Source organism: Trichoderma ghanense (genome assembly GCF_004382785.1).
Source record: "Trichoderma ghanense strain CCMA-1212 chromosome Unknown scaffold_0, whole genome shotgun sequence".
Lineage (NCBI taxonomy): Eukaryota > Fungi > Ascomycota > Sordariomycetes > Hypocreales > Hypocreaceae > Trichoderma > Trichoderma ghanense.
This window is the reverse complement of record NW_027395663.1, coordinates 1642509-1659170: the sequence shown is the minus strand read 5'-3', so window position 1 is coordinate 1659170 and position 16662 is coordinate 1642509. Positions and strand designations below refer to the sequence as shown.

The window sequence follows — 16662 nt, the reverse complement described above, 5'->3', positions numbered from 1 at the left end:
CCGTATTACCGTCCGTATGATCTCTCTCCCCTCTTGTCCGTAACTCGTGCTCGTGCTTGTACCGGTGCAAACAGAGCCGGCAAGCAGCCAGAACAAGGCAAATCGAGGCGATCAGAAGCCCTACCAGCCCGCCCTGTCGGATGCCGGGGCTCTTCGGTGCAGGTCTGGATAGTCCTTGGCCTGCTGCTGCTGCTGCTGCTGCTGCTGCTGCAACGCGGCGGTTTACTGTAGAGCGCCCAACCAGCTGCGGTGCACGAGCCCAAGCCCCCACTGCTGGAAGCAGCGTGTCGAGCACTGATTGATGAGCCTGGGTCGAGGAAAGTCGGTGCGAATCCAAGGCTTTCAGGGCTCTCCCCTTGCATGTGCGTCAGTTGTCTGGAGGCGTGAACCAGGGGGGTGAGGAGGAGGAAGAGGGGCGAGATTCTCTTTCTCTGCGTGTGCGTGCTTCTTTGTACGTACGAGTACAGCTCTTTGTAGTTTCCTTTGGTGAAAGGCTACAGTATCAATGAACTCCCGCCGCTTGTGTATTCCTGGTGAGCATCGGCCGGATCTGATGCGACAAGCTCATGTACATGCAAAGTGCGCGCGTCGCTGCAAACCGGACCAGTTGATGCCAGCAGGAAGAAGACGAAGAGGGGCCAATGCTGGAGACTGCCGTTAGAAGGCGGTATAGCTGCGCCTTTTCGAGGTGGCTGGCATCGTTCTGCTGTGGTTCGTGTTCCTCTTTTTTTTTTTTTTTTTCCGGCTTTGGTAGCTGGAAATTGAGATGGCTGGGGATGTGACAGTTGACAGCCTATGATCCGTCACACAACTACATGATTTCAATGGACGCCATTGGTTATTCTCTCTTCAACAGTGAAAACCAGAAAGTGTTTTTTGAGTTGTTTTTCAAGTTCAACTGTCATTGATATTCCACGAGAGACTCGAGCTTGACTCGATCATCACCAACTTCAAGTCTCGAAATACGGCCACCATGTAAGCAACCCCCCCGTTGAGCTGCATGCACCCTCACTCACCCTTTGAAGAATCCATCGTCTTTACCGCCTTACTCGTAGATTGAGCATCACCGCCCTCATCACCCCATTTATCCACCCTTTTACTATTCATTGTAGATGTACTCGTACTTCCGGCTCCTGCTCCTGCTTCAACCAGCCCCATATCTGCAGCGGAGAAGCGGGACCTTCGGGGCCCTTCGCAGAGCATCCGGGGGAAGGGGGGCGGCTTCGAATCCCGCCTCCGGGCCTCCACCGCCTCTCAGTGCCGGTACGTGGCCATTGGTGATGTTTCTATTGCAAAATGGACCATCAAAGTGCTTCATCGTACCATGTACAGAGTGCATACATGATACATGATCAGGCCATGCATTACAGCTGTACGTTAAGTGTGGCTGTCTAGGGGCATGGGCTGTATGCTGCAATCGTCTTGTCGTGCCTCGAAGTCGCAATGCTTCTCCTTGCTTTGACGTTGCTGCCTATGCATATGCGGGCTTTGACGATAGATGCGGCATGAATACGATGGCATGATCTTGCAATCCCGCGAATCGTCACTTTATTGTCTCAGCAGCAAGTGAGATGATGAGTCTCAGTTATTGTTAAGCAATGCATTGGTAGACGTTCATTCATATAGTTTGTGTCATCCCAGCTTCCAGTCTTGTTCCATGCATATCAAACAACACACCAGACACCCACTCCACTACTATTCACTCCCTATCATCCTCGTGAAACACCAAGGCCCGGACCTCAATACTCTCCCTCGTCGGAGCATCCGAAGGCGAGCTCGCGTCCGAAAACGCAGTATGCGGCACCCGCCTCGCCCTTCCGTCCGTCTTGCTGTCAAAGCACTTGATCAAGATGACCTCCTCCGGCGTCAGACCAGACCTGTAGAACCACCTGTGATTCTTGTTGTATCTCACGCTGAGCGTCTCTCCATTGCGCGTAGGGTAGATCAAGCCCACGGGCACGAGGTCTTCCTCCGCGACAGAGTCCGCCTCGGCAACGGCGAGGGGATCCCGCAGGATCTGCTTGATCGGACGCCAGACGTTGATGATCTGCACGCGGCCCTTGAGGAGCTCGTCGGCTTGCTCGGGCAGGTGGTAGGGCACGCGGGAGAGAGCCGCCGAGTACGACTGGTCGATGTGGACGCGCTGGACGGGGCCGCGACCGGTGTTGTCGTTGGCGTTTGTACGGCGAATGGTGTGGTCGAAGATGAAGATCTTGGATGCTCCAGTTCTGTACACATATTGACGGTGTAAGCAAGTTATAGAAGAGAAGGCAAAGGCGAGTGGGCGTATCAAAAGGCACTTACACATCCTTGAGGAGCTGCTCCGTCTCCGGGTAATACGCCGCCTTGATCTGCTCATCGTTCAAAAAGTCCTTCTCAACCGAAGTGTGGCGATGAATCTGGAATCCGTTCTTGTCGAGCGTGTACTTGCTCTCTTCTCCGGCAACGTCCTTGATCGTCACCTGGTGCGCATCCACCGGCCGCTGCAAGAACGTCTCGGGCCTTCCCACGTATGAGGGCTCCGGAGGGGAGCCGTCTTCGTTGTCCTTGAAGTAGTTGAGGACAGTTTCTACGTCGTGCTTGGGGACGCTCTTGTAGCTGGTTTGCTGGCCGAGCTGCGGCTGGAACTGGACGCCCTGGATGGGGCTGAAGTCGGAGCTGGGGACGGCACTCTGAACTGCTGCGGCTGCCATTGTGTCACTCTCGGAGGATTTTATAGGTAAGTGAACGCAATCTTTAGTCCTGTTTCTAGTCCTTGATCTTGATTAGAACAATGGGTAGAAATCGTCGATTACCTCCACACACTCTATATATATATATTGTGTCTTTGTAAGAGGTTCCCCGCGAGCACGCCATTTCCCGACCACCATTCACCAAGAGGGATTGATAATCCACCGCAACGCTCCGACTTACACCTCCAATCCAATAGAAGCGCAACGTCATTATCAGGAGTTGCCACGCGCTTCCCCTCAGCTGGCTATTCCCGAGCAGTTCGGATGATTTGAAATCCGTCTCTATGAAGCTTCACATTTGCTATTGTCCGAAGGATCGGTGCGGAGCGGAGAATGGCATACGACAGTATACGACGTTATGGACTTGGGTCCTTATGTGATAGCTCAGTTAAACTTTGCGGAGTGACAGATGGGACGGCCTGGATATTACAAGGCGTGGCTCTTGTGAGTTGACGCCTTGTGAGCCACAATCAAGTTCACTTTGTCAAGTAGTTGAGATGGATTCATCACGAAAACCGACAGATGCTATACAGTATAATTGCATCATCACTGAAATTGAAGTTCCTGCAATCGGCATTTGAAAGAATGTAAAGATGCGGAAATAGACCTAGTCGTTTTTAACATTCAACGCTATGCAGCAATAAACACAGAGCTCTCTCATCGACACGATGAAACAGCTATCAGACGCAAGACAGCTCTGCTTATTAGGCAAAACTCAGAAATATGGAACTAACCGCCATCTACAGCTCGTGATAAGTCAAAGTATAGTAGCCGTATTGTATAGAAACAAGCTCAAGTCTGACTCAGTCATATGTGTGGACGACCCGCGTAATAGACGTCCCGTCATCAAGCACTTCCGTCTTCTCTTCCAAGGTGTATCCTCCCCACTTGGGCAGTAGAATAGTCCAGACGTACCAATATAGTACACCAGCCACAATCCTAAAGATAGTCACAAGATTAGTCGATAAATCATCCATAATAGTCACTTGAAGGGGGGAATAACGTACGTTCCCATGCCCACCACCGCATACGTTGCGTACCAAAGCCCTCCAGAGGGCTTCTCTTTCGGTGGGAAGAAAGGGGCAGCGAGCAACGCGATACTTAGAAGGATCCTGAGTATGACAGCGGGCAACCATGCTTTATACGGTCTCCTAATGTCCGGCCGTTTGAATCGTAGCCACACAAGTCCGACGCCCATGGCCAGCGTAAAGACTTGGCCGGGATACCCTTCCACCTCGAGGATGAAGGAGTAAGACTCGGTGGTGGGCGGTAGCACAATGACGAGGAATGAAGGTATAAAGTTGACGATGAGACCCCCAAACGGCGAGTTGAAGGGCTTCGTCGAAGCAAGTATATCGGAAAACGGCAGAAAGCCCTGTCTAGCAATCTCCTGCTTCAGTCGTGCCTGGAGAAAACAGAAATGTTAGCTTTCACATCGAAAGAAGAACGCCTTTCTTTCCCTTGAAGATGTACGTAAAGCACAGATGATCAACCTACCATGGCAAACGCAACAACAAAAACGTTGCCCACTGCTGAAAGGGCAACGGCCAAAGGCAAGATCCCCCTGCCCACCTGCTCGCCAAACACGCGCTGGAAAAACAAGGCCGCGATGAGCTCTCCGCTCCCTTTAATCTCGTCAATGGGAACGACGATAAAGTAGGCCACGTTGATGAGCGTATACATGGCACACGAAGTAACCAGGGCAGTCAGCGTGACGGAACGCAGAGTCCGCACGGGGTCCTTGACCTCGTTGAGCACGTTGCTCACGTTATCCAGCCCGGCGTATGCGTAAAAAACCTTGAACAGCGACGTCGATATGATGCCCCAGTTCCACACGCTGTCGTCCCATAGATGATCCCATGACAGCGGATTCTTTTGCGCCGAGGTGTCCAGCGCTGGTTGGAAGACTACAACGTAGAGACCGGCAAAGATCATGAAGACGACGATGCCAACCTTGACCCAGCCAAGGAAGTCTTGTATCTTGACGCCTGCTTTGGGAGTCACTGCATGGATAGCCGTCACAGCCACCAGGAGAGCCACTGCCAGCCCTTTCGCTGCGAAGGCGCTCGCATCTTCCACGCCATATGCGAAGAGAACATAGCGGCTGAAGATGACGCAGTTGCTGGCCGTGAAGCCGAGAAAGACGGCGTTGATGGCGACCTGCGTCGTCGCAAAGAGCCGTGGATATCGGTACGTGAACTCAAGATAGACCTTGACGCCTCCAGACCGCGGCAGCATGCAGCCGTACTCGAGAGACACGGCCAGCCCAGCGGCAGCAACAAGCGTGCCGACGATCCATAACAACAGAGCCAGGCCCGGGCTGCCCACCGACTGAAGGATGGCTCCGGGCGTCGCGAAGATGCCGCTGCCAATGACTCTGGATATGACGAGGATGTACGCGCTCTGCCAGCTTAGCGTCCGGCCCAGAGTGGACGTCTCTGGCAGTACATCGTCCTCGACGGCCCGGGATGGGTGAACTTGGCCCGCGGCGTTTTCGGTCTCGCTCAGCGTTGCTATCGTGTCGTATTTGTTGTCGTCGGGCCCTACAAGTGAAGGTATTGAGGAGTCTCGTAGCAGCGGGTGCTGCTCTCCATCATCGGCACCAGCGTCATGGCCAGCCATGATGTACGCCTGTTGATGTTGTTTCTTTCAAGAGGTCGAAATACTAGACCTTGGGTGTGTCATGTAACTGGAGTTGGGGGGGTATATATCGCAAAAGCAAAATGATAAAAACAAACTCTCCTCTCATAAGCTTCGAAAAGGGCACAAAAGACCGAGGCTTGCCACAACCCAACGGTCTGCTCGGGTCATCAACACGGCATTGCTACCCAGAGAGCCGTTATCACATCACAGCCCAGATAGCAGCAGCATCGGCAGGAGGGGGAGGGTTAAAGCGAAGCAAGACGCACTGCTCTCGAACAAGCCAAGTACATGTAGCATCAGACAATAACATCAACGGCCTGCATATGACACACTTACACACGCACTGACAAACCCTCTTCGGGGCATTCGCCAGGATCGTTTCCGAAGATCCCACGCCCATCAAACGGCAGCGTGACACGCACACAAGACGCGCCTTCGTCAGCTAAATCGTGGATTGCGCGATTCGCTGGGATTAATAAAGCTGCTGAGACCGCCCGGATTCCATGGCGCGAGTGCAACCTGCTCGCACGCCATCGCCCGCCTTTGCCGCTGATAACGATGGCCCGGCATGTCATGGGCAGTGCTTATCATTCCGTCAACAACGGCGAATGAACGAGATATATCGGGCATGTGGGCGTAGGCTAGCAGTAGTCAGTAGAAAAAAGTGTTTATAGTTACTGTATGAGAAACTGCCTGATATGCATGAGCAGCAGCCCAGTCTCGACATGTGCGACACCGAACATTAACAACCTGCAGGCTCTTACAAGACAAGGCCTGGTTGCACCACCCAGTAGGTATTAATCACAAATCATCCGCCACCCACGATTCCCGATCTAAACTCAAGCCATGTTTTAGACAAGTTACGGATATGGTCAATGGAATTGCATGTGATTGTTTGTTGCATGCAGTTATCTAATCAGCTGTCCTCGACAACTCAATCCGCATACCAGAGCTCAAGAGCAGGTGGTGTACCGAAGTAGAAGAATGATGTCGTTCACTTGCTTCTACAGCGGAAATCTCTATGCTCAGTGGCTGATGAGGCTGTCACATCGCCCAATCCGAGTCGTTACCAACCATCTTCGATTTGCAATGACGGTCGCTGAGTCTTGGTGATGAATATTGAAGCGGAGCCCACCTTAAGGTCAGATGTGGCGTACCAGCACTATTACAAACGACCGGCGGGCTGCAGACCACAGAACATGCCCAAGAGACTCAATCTCGTAGACGAGACAAGTACTCTGCTCACTCACAGTCAGAGAAATCAATGGCGGCTGGCTCCCAGCTTGAATCTGATCAATCGTCTATTCGAAGACGTCGCTTCCATATGATCATATACCATATCTACCTGATATGTTCATCTATCTCCTCAGTAATAATTAATCGCAATCTACACGCCTTCCACATGACTTTGAGCACAATCTCCGCTTTGGGGGTTGGAGGTCAATGCCCTGACCTCTTTTGTGACAGGAACAGAACGTCGGGATAGTAAACACCTTCCTGCCCAAAGGGCCTCAACAGTAAGAAACGTAACAGGAATAAGCATACCCTGATGCTTCTGATGGCGTTGAGATCATTGTCATTTCAGTGCACCTCTTCAACCTTGGCTCCAATAGAGGTTTCAAACAGCCTGACGATATCGCTCCCCGTAAGATCATTCAGACCTTGAAAGATTTAATTGCCTTTATTGTGCGGCGACACCTCCTCAAGCGCCAGGAGATGGGCGGCAACAGTTTCAATGTCCTCGGAGCCAGTCAACGATGCAGTGGCATCTGCCTTTGAAAGCGCCACCGATACCCATTAATGGTCTGTCTCCTTGGACTCTGAAGTCAGGAGATAGAAGAACGAAGCCAGTAGTGAGCGATAATGTTAGGCCGAAGGGAATATTCCCCCAGATTGACAAACTGGCTTATCCGGCAAGTTCTCGATGGCCTTGTAGGTGCGGCCGTACTGCATGGCAATTGTCAGCCTAAATGTATCGTACAAAAGTTCGACATCGAACCAACATGCTCGACGCCAGGCTGAAGGAGGGCTAGATGGAGGACTCATCTCCGAGCTGTTGCTGCAAGCCGTGCTGCGTGAGAAACCCTCGCTCCACCTCGCTGGCTTTCGAAGCCAGTCGGCCTCCAGCTCATATCCGTCCTTCTCGAGCCATTTGACATCGTCCGCCTCGGCAAGTTTCCCTGACCCGGTGTTAGCAGTAGCACCGATTGTACGGAATTCCGAAGCCCTGGCTCTTGGTTTAGGGATCGTGAGTGAGGTGAAAACCGTCGTCGACGAGTGACTATAATTGACTAATTCAGCACAGCTTGGGTTTGGACTCTCGACATGTAGCATCGTCGGGGTCATTGACTTGTGGACTACCGAGTTTGCGAGATATATATATATGCATCTCTCTCAATCTCAAACGACACTCACAGCTATTCAAAGACACGCCTAGGATGATAATTCAGGTTTCCTTTCGGAATCTCCTTGTCAGTTTGCCACTGTTACTCCTCCCAAAGTCTCAACGAGGTATACGCAGAGACGATGCTGAGAGCGGTAAGAGCAGACGTGGTGAGAGTCGCCTGGAAAGTTGACCATAGAGAAGTATTAGAGAAGACCTAGTGTATTACCAGACGAAGGTGCCGAACTGCGTTAGTGATCAGAACAAGCATATTGACTTGTATACATGTCTATTGCAGTTGTAAGTCTTCTTAGACAAATAGTTGGATGCATGACTTGCATTCAAGACTGTTCACCCTCTGAGACATGACCTTCTTGTCGTAGAAACTATCTCTCTGATCTGTAGATACCTCCCACGATGAGTCTAGAATCCAAAATGTTCCTACAAAACGTTCTCACTGACCATATCCGGCTTCAAACGCCTTAGTCCACAGATTCTACCGCTAAAGACACCATCTTCCGTTACTGCGGCCCATGCATTCCGAACCCGATATGCTGCGGAAGTCCGCAATCTCGGGCCGCTATGGGTCCATCTCCGGAGGAATAACTTTCTGGCTGATAACCTCAAGGTGATGCGGCGACCTTGATTGCCAATGAAGGTTTCTCGGAAGTAACACAGATCACGGACACTTTATCGGGAACTTCTTTCAGGCCATCCACATTGCTCCTCAAGGAGATTTTGACTCGGTCACGGACGTTAATGATAAACAGACAAACAAACAGTCGGGAATTTCTCAACAAAGTGTAAGAGGAAGGTTTTTCTTCACTGCTCTTTGAGCTCGTCCAAGTATAGCCTAGGAGTGTCGCTCTCCAAGCATAATCCTCACATGAACTCCCTCGGTTCCAACTTACAGCATCCCAACATTACCCAGTGATGGCCATGAGAAGCCTCTAACACGTTCTTGGCCTTCACGTAGTTGTAGTTGCCTACCATGAAGCACAAAACTGCCCGAACGAGGTGTTCCCTGGCAAATTGTAAGAGCCCCCCCTCGGCCCGCCATCTCCCCGACCCGGCGAGAGGGGCTTGTCTGAAGGCTTTGGTAGAGGTGATTTCTCGCCGTGAAATATGTCAAGCTGGACACTTCAACTAGCTTTAATGAGTGGTAAAGATTTGTCCGGAATGATAAGCATATCCGCTATACAAGGTATCGTGCGTTGAGTAGGCTACAATCCACGACACATGGTTCTCTCTGCCTCGAGGGGGATTTTCCTATTTATCGAACATCAACTTTCGCCGTCTCCCTCTATCCTTTGAGGTAGTCAGGACGGAGACGACCTCTGAGACGTTGTTGCTATAGGAAGATACTTCAGCGATTAGGTAGTAATAAACGGCACTCTTCCAAGTGATGACCGCATGGGATTGCTTTCTAAACCCCTCGATATACAAACTATATAATTACATCAGCTATTTTACATAGACATATTGACCCAGGACGCTGCAACACACGACTATATGACTGAGTCTCGTATGTGATGAGTCTTCACCAACGAGTTGCGGCTCCAACCTCTTCGCCGTGGCCCTGCCAACATTATCACATTATTTGCATATCAGATCAGATGGAACATTGGCAGCAACGCCTGCCAAACATCACCAATCACAATCAAATTTATCAATCTACGATGCGACGATGCCCGCATGGAAGCACCCTGAATTCGCAAAGATCAAGGACAAGGATTCTACTCCAGGGTAGCTCTGAGACCGTCGATCTCCCGAGCGATCGGACAATGATGAGATCGGGGCTGAGATCCAAGGACGTGATCAACAACATCCATCTTGATGTCGAACTACGCAATTGCTTGGCGAGTTGGTGACGTGGATGGCAACAAGTGAGGCTTTTTATCGAGCTTGTAGAACCACACCCTCTCCATAAAGACTGTTCCTTGATTTATCTCTAAATCCCCGATCCGAGTGACCCAGTTCCTCTCACCTCCATCTCAGGAGTAACAACTTGACGTGCAGTGTGAGCTTAGTATTTCCCTGTGAGATCAGGTAAAGAGGGAGAAGAAGTCTAGAACTGCGTCCCTTCTCCCTTGGACTTACACCAGCTGCCGACTCCCCTCCACCCCTCCATCAACGACCTTGTGCTGAACTACTTATGTATACCAAGCAAATCCTCGCCTGATGTCCTATACCTATATTAAGAAATGTGGCTTCAACCTGAAACTGATCGGGTCAGTCCATATCCACCATTGGATGAACTTCTGGCAGCCTCTCTTCGAGTTCCCTTATAGCGGTGAACATTCATCATCCTTAACCCTTGAACCTCGCATCGACTCTCCCTTCTGGAGCGTTACCTCGCCCAAGCTTGGTACAACGGGTTAATTGGAGCCAAGTATGAAGCTGAGATAAAACCTCTGCCTTTGATCGTAGTGGTCGAATTCTGACAAGGCAGCTATACGCATTCTCTATCTCTCTTGCAGCTGATTCCTTCTATCTTTATACATATTTACTCATGGAAAGGGAGCTAGTAGCTAGAATCCCTTTTACAAAGTCTTATTCTGTCTGTTTATACAGTACAACACGATGCTCATAGCAATGGGACTACAAAATCGACGTATCTCTTCCAGTGTAGACAAATGAATAGATCGAGGCGAACGTATAACCAAGTCTCCTCAATCACACGCCCGTTCAAGAACCGGCCTCCCAGTAACCATCATCCGTCCCAGCAAGAAGGGGCGTATGCATAAACCCTAGCCTTGTCTCCCCAGTGGACCATGGGACCTATTGCTCCGGCGTGAAGCCACTCCTGCTCCTATCCTGACGCTCGGTACAGCCATCACGCCAGTCTGACTGCGAGGCTGCACCCGAGATTGTGCGGCTGCAGCGGATGAAGGATTGGGAATAGGCCCGGCCGTTATGCATTATAATGCCCCGAATGACGTCCTGCTCAGCTGGCCTGGACAGCCCGGACCCCGCGATATGTGATGTATCACTTCGTTGCGCTCGAGCTCGTGCCGAGTGCATGTTCGGACACTGCTTCTCCTAGGATGATTGGAGGGAGCCAGGGCAAGGATCTCATGTGAGTATGAAGGCGAGACCACTCAATGCTACATGTGATCTCCCAAGGGCGGCATATAGCATGCAGGCATGGCAAGCCACCATCTGTAGGAGCGTTGGGTTGCAGCAATAGCCTCGAAGCCGTGAGGTGATATGATGGGTTGGGGTGAAACTATGAACGGGAAAAGAGGCAGTATTGCTGTATATATATTAAGGACCCCACAGCCACGAACTATACCGTAAAACAAGTGCTTTGCATATATGTATCGTCATGTCGAGAAAACATATCACATACGAATGTACATAGATGACACCACCGCCCAGCGTGTGATCAGTAACAGTCCTACCCATGATCTTCGCTGGCACTCTCCAGTTAGTCTTTGTAAAGTAGTATACTACTGCGAATAGTCTCAACATACCAAGTCCAAACTGACCCCTCGCTCGCTTCGCTTCCTACTGGATATACCCAGCCGGTGGCTGACTCTGGCCTGGCGAGTCTGTTGAATCTTGTTCTCTCGCCAATTTCCCAGCTCGTCCTTGTGTTTTCACCACGTCATCTCTATCCCCACGGATGCAAGGCTATGCTATGCACGCGCATCCGAGAACCACATAAGATGCGTATCGCCCTTTATGTCCGTAGTTCGTCTACACTTGTTCCCCTTCGTCACTGTACATCCAGAGCAAGGGGGTTACATCTTTTCTCCCCTTTGCAGTCACTGCTTCCCCCCCACGCGCTTATTGCCACCCAAGAACAAGCACAGTACATCATCGTACTTATACAAGGCTCGTCTGTACCGTTCGTCCCCGTGCTCCCTCCCATGCAATCTGCTTGAAGTAAATTGCCCCAATGCAAAAACACCAGACACTGGGGGTGATTCTGTCACAAAAGACAACTACGTCAGTAACGGGTTTTACCGAAATGACCAATGACACTGCCCTTAGCCTCGGAGCTGTCTCCGTTGGTCATTGTATTCAGGGTTCTTTGTGTTGTCCACATCCATGTACGTCACCTTGTCGAGGCTGAGGGTTGGGATGTTGCCCGGGATAGCCTTGTCCTTTACGCGCACACAACTCCCAACAAGGGAGTATTCGGGTAAGCAAGCACTTGCCTCGTACATCCCTACGTGACGTTGATCACTCATCGTGTTGTATGGAAACCGGTCACCTGGGAAAGGAGACCCTTGGAAACCCACTCGGCTGCTTTCAACTCAACGCCCTCCCAACGAGTCTCACAGCCGTCCTATAGTATAGCCGATGTAGGACATGTTCACGCCCCGTCAGCCCTTCCGTCTCTGGGCAGCGTCAGGCACCAGCCCTAAGCCTCAATAATGCGGAACAAAGCAAAAATAACAGCCCCCAAAAAAGAAGGGGTAAAACCGAACCCGACTCTGGACCGGCAATATATGCGCAGAGGCAACGTAATTCCATGGCTTGAAGAAGCACGAGAAAAAGCAAAAACCACCGGAACGGGACTACACAAGGCCCCTGCTCCCACCGCAAGACGCTACGCAGACTGTGGCATGCTATTCGTGATATGCCTAGGTAGGCACAGGTTATTTGCATTCTGCCTGCTTCAGCTTTGGCCGGCCAACTCCCATTTCCTCATTGGGAATCAGTCTCTCAACATGGAGAGACACCCCCCCTCCCCCTCCCGCCACTTACAACGAATGCAACAGCAGCAACGGGTCATTGTGTACCATTTTCATAACGTTAGCAGCATCCCAGTTCAGGGTCTCTTCCCACCACGTGAACGCCTTCGAACAGAACACGCCGCTATCCCGAGAAGGCAAGGGAAATTCTGGCGATGGATCACCAAAATGCTGTCGGCTGCAATACCACCTTCACCTTACTCCGTGTGTCGAGCTTCTAGCCACTCTAGGCTCGCGATCAGCACCGTAATTGGACTCCACGGTGGCCAGGTCTCACGGCCACTCCAACAGAGGTGGGGTGGTGATAACGAAGGAGAGCTATCCCTGAAGAAGGCTACCTCCAGATTCGGGAGGGGAACTATCAGGAAGACGACGGACGCCTTGTTTCCCAGAGATTGCAGTTGAGCGCGCCCTCAAGCGGCCGTCAAGCCAGTCCACTCTCTCTTTGTTTCCTTTTGAATAACGACACACCTGTTCGGAGGAAAACAGCCTCGGCAAAATTCTAGGATGTGTGTCACCAGATGAAAAAGAAAGGAAAAGGAAGAAGAAGAAGAAAGGCCACCAGTACTGAGTTGGCACGGCTCATTGAGCGACGGATGCACGAGAAGGGGTAAGCACCCCTTCATGCACCCTTTGCGGTTGGACTGCAAAGATACCCGTCCTCCGATCTGTGACAACCTTGTAGATTCCAAGCATCGTTGGCTTTTCCTTGGTGCGGCTGAATGCCCTTTTTTTCTCATGCAGCTTTCTACTACTTGTGCATGCCCCATGTTCCCTGGCGCTCTCACTGCCGCTGCCCGCTGCGTCTGACGCCGTCCCGAGGCTTCTGACCTACAAATACCTGCCGTCTCGACATGGGCGGTAGTGGTAAGGATATGTTGTCGAGGGGGATTTACTAGAGATGAAGAGGAATAAGAAACGCTGCAAGCGTTGGGGGTTAAACCATCCATGTCGGTCTCAGTTCTAAAATGGTAGTTGTTGCAAGTAGGCAAAAGAANGAACTTGACCGAACATCACAATCCATCTCAAGGGTAACAGGAATCTTTGATCAAGACATTAATATTATGGCATTAATATGATAAAAACCACCCTTTCTCAGTCATACTCCGTATCCCACCCCCGTCTATACAATGAAGCCCTATTCTATGTCTCCCGAAAGCTCCATGACCTGGATCCCCAAACCGCCTGTAAGCAACCATCCAACCAACCCCCCCCCCTGCCCTTCATCCCCTGCCATTTCCAACGTGAATCTGATCCAGGCTGCATACGAAGCGGAAAGTGAGAGCACTCCCCTCGCACCTTTTGCCTCGTGCTGCCACAGACTGCTACCGCCTATGAAAGCCATTGCTGTAAATCTCCGACAATCTGATAGGTCGGATTGGCAGAGTGACCATCACCGCCATTCTTATCCCACGCCCATCGGTCTGCATAGTCTGCACCAAGCAGGCCATGAAGCATGTCGACAATGTAGTCGCCAATCACCGGCAGAAACTTCCAGCCGTGAAACGAGCCACCTGTGGCCACGTACAGACCTTGACAGTGAGGATGCGGCGTGATGAGGAAGTCGTGAGTCGGTGTAGAGGCGTCCCTGGAGGATTCGTGTAAGTGTACATGCTCGTGAGCATCCGGAAGATAAGGGCTTACCAGCAGATCCGATATGACTCGATAGAGATGTTTTCCACCTCCTTGCCATGAAGGCCATTGAGTGTCTTCCTCGCACACTGCTTGAAGAAGGGAACAAAGTCTGGGCCCGTCCACGTGTTGTAGTCCGATGCCTCGGGCGTCATGGACATCTTCTCACCAGTGATGGGATTATCGACATAGTTGGTGAAGCACATGTCGCAGTTGAATTTTATGGTACCGTCTTTGAGGATCGACATGCCCTCGCCTGCAATTTCAAGGCATCGTCAGCGTCTACTTCCTGCTATCGTACGAGTATATTCTGAGCTGAGGGAAGGGGATCCCAGACTTTCCATCCTGGGAAGTGGGGAGGGGTGTAGGGTCAGCAAAGGGGGGTGGAGGGCAGAAGAGTCCGTCGGGACATCAGACGCTACCCGATACAACAACGCACCTTTGACCTCAGGGAGGCAGTTCTTGAAGACGGGAATACAGGCAAACCTGTCCTTTTGCTCGCCGTGCAGCTTGGAGTAGAAGCTAATGGCGCCCGTGGCCACGAGACGGTCACCGATGTGGAGCTCCTTGTTCCGGGGAGCACTCTGGGCCAGGAGAGAGGCAGTCCTGGCGCCGGTGCAGAGCAGGATCTTGTCGGCTCGCAGGGCCTCGCCGTTGGTGAGCTCGACGCCCACGCACCGGCCGTCAGCGCCGAGATCGAGCGACTTGACCTCGCCAACCACGTACTCAGCGCCCGAGTCGACCGCGGCTTGCATGACGGCCTGCAAGGCCTTGTCTGCCTCTGCATACCCCACAGTGGGGTTGTACAGGATCTTCTCCAAGTTGCCAAAGTTGGCCGTAGCATAGACCCCGTTCCAGCGTTTCCGTACCTCGTCTACAGGGAGGAACTGTGTCTCGTTGGCAACCCCAACGGCCCTGTAGGAGGCGATGCTCTTCTCGCCAAAGTCCGAGGCGTCAGCCCTGAGCATGCCCACTTCGTGGTACCAGGGGCTATACAGCTTGTCCGCACGCCACATGGGCATGGCCTTGATGAGCATCCGCATGTAGAGCTTGTCTGGGTAGTCGTCTCGGACAATCTTGCTGATATCGTGTGAGGCGGCCCTGGGGTTGGGAAAGGGGGCCGTGTCGACTATGGTGACTCTGAACCCTCCCCTTCTGGCCAGACTCAGAGCTGTTGCGGCGCCAAAGTTACCAGCACCAACAATCAGAACTGACGGCATGTCACTCTGTATGGAGGATGTCGAAGAAACAGGCGACGCTGGCTCGGTGTCCGGTGCGTGTCCTGGTGATGGGGGAGACGACGTTGTCTTCGAAACTGGGGACATTGGGTCTGTGACAATGTGCATGTTGGATGGCAAAGGACTCTTGTATCGTGTATTGTGCGCCTACACTGACAAGCGAAGATGTCTTGTGGCTGATAGGCTAGAAGGAGGGGAGGGGGAAGTATATATCTTCGCTTCTGCTTTTCTGTTCCGTTGCAAGTAGAATTTTTGAAGAACACTAGGGTGAGGAATAGGTTATACGAGACGTTCAGAGATGATCACTTTGACCTCGAGCTGCCTTGAGTTGATGAAGTGGCGAGACCATGGCAAGAGGGGGGGATGGGCTGAACTTTATACTCAAGGGTCTCTCAACAGTTTGGCTAGTGAAGAACGCTTGATGTAAGTGCACGCCCTCGAATCGACGTCAGTACGCATGAAGGGGAAAAAAGGAAAAAAGAACAAACGAAAAAAGAAAAAAAAAAAGAGATAATAATATACGTTCAAAAATAGTGAAAAGGGAAAAAAGGGGGGTGCTCAAGACGGGAATCCTCTAGCAGCTCATGGGCAGGACAAGCATGCAATTCCATGCGCACACATGCCGACAAGACCCTGGACGGCCAAGTACATACATGAGAGATCCATGCCTGTCACATCACGTCGTGAAGTCAGCTGGCCAGAGCCCAACGTAATCAGGGACTCTGAGAGGTCGATTGACGTGTCGAGCCAAGGAATCCCAGATTGGGAAGGAAAGAGAATTTCCTCTTCATGCTGTGGCTCTCGCGCTGGCTGCCTTCCCACGCCCCCCCATTGCTTCAGTTGCTGTAGGGAGACGGGCTGCTGCGGTACTGTGCAAGAGACACGACAAGGGGGGGGAACAAACCGGGTCGGGGTGAAAGTCAGAGAGATGCAGCATATGTGAAAGGGAAGAGACAGATGTCGTACGACAAAACGTACGAGGCCGCACAGAATGGAGACGGTTGTGCGAGCCCAGGCCATGGCATTCCGTGGGACACGCCGCTTCTGTATCCCCAAGCCCAAGCCTGCTGGATGATGGAGATGGCTCCGTGCTAGCGACTGGTGCCGCTGCTCTTCAGCAGATCGAGAAATCAGAACCAAGGGACAAGGGGCCCAAGCCCAAGCCCGAGCACAAGGACAAGGTCTGGGACTGGACCAGGGCCGCTCCGGCTGGCGGATGCGGGAACCCCAGTTGCATCGGCGGCGGCACTGAGAGATGAGAAAAGAGGACCAAAGGCGTTGCGATGATGCTAAGGCTGTCAGTTGGGGGGCCCCTTTGGGGAGGGGGG

General features: G+C 51.9%; 4 protein-coding genes across 4 annotated transcripts; 1 reads left to right on the top strand and 3 right to left on the bottom strand.

The window, feature by feature from the left end:
* Positions 1–1699: 1699 nt before the first annotated feature.
* Positions 1700–5454, bottom strand: CCMA1212_000578 (Low-affinity methionine permease; the record flags this gene model as incomplete). The annotated part of the gene is made up of 5 exons (XM_073698041.1): positions 4230–5454; positions 3740–4137; positions 3554–3671; positions 2305–2519; positions 1700–2228 (listed from the first exon to the last, which is right to left on the bottom strand). Exons 1-5 carry the CDS (start codon positions 5352–5354, stop codon positions 1700–1702), a joined length of 2385 nt encoding a protein of 794 aa, XP_073563964.1. The 5' UTR covers positions 5355–5454.
* A 1787-nt stretch (positions 5455–7241) lies between these two features.
* On the bottom strand, positions 7242–8029 carry CCMA1212_000577 (uncharacterized protein; the record flags this gene model as incomplete). The annotated part of the gene is made up of 3 exons (XM_073698040.1): positions 7242–7602; positions 7866–7939; positions 7988–8029. The coding sequence occupies 3 exons, from the start codon at positions 8027–8029 to the stop codon at positions 7242–7244; spliced, it is 477 nt and encodes a 158-aa protein (XP_073563973.1).
* Positions 8030–13796: 5767 nt separating this feature from the next.
* On the bottom strand, positions 13797–15442 carry CCMA1212_000576 (L-pipecolate oxidase; the record flags this gene model as incomplete). The annotated part of the gene is made up of 3 exons (XM_073698039.1): positions 13797–14052; positions 14109–14352; positions 14536–15442. The coding sequence occupies 3 exons, from the start codon at positions 15440–15442 to the stop codon at positions 13797–13799; spliced, it is 1407 nt and encodes a 468-aa protein (XP_073563972.1).
* Positions 15443–16291: 849 nt separating this feature from the next.
* Positions 16292–16593, top strand: CCMA1212_000575 (uncharacterized protein; the record flags this gene model as incomplete). The annotated part of the gene is made up of 2 exons (XM_073698038.1): positions 16292–16296; positions 16392–16593. 2 exons carry the CDS (start codon positions 16292–16294, stop codon positions 16591–16593), a joined length of 207 nt encoding a protein of 68 aa, XP_073563971.1.
* Positions 16594–16662: the final 69 nt, after the last annotated feature.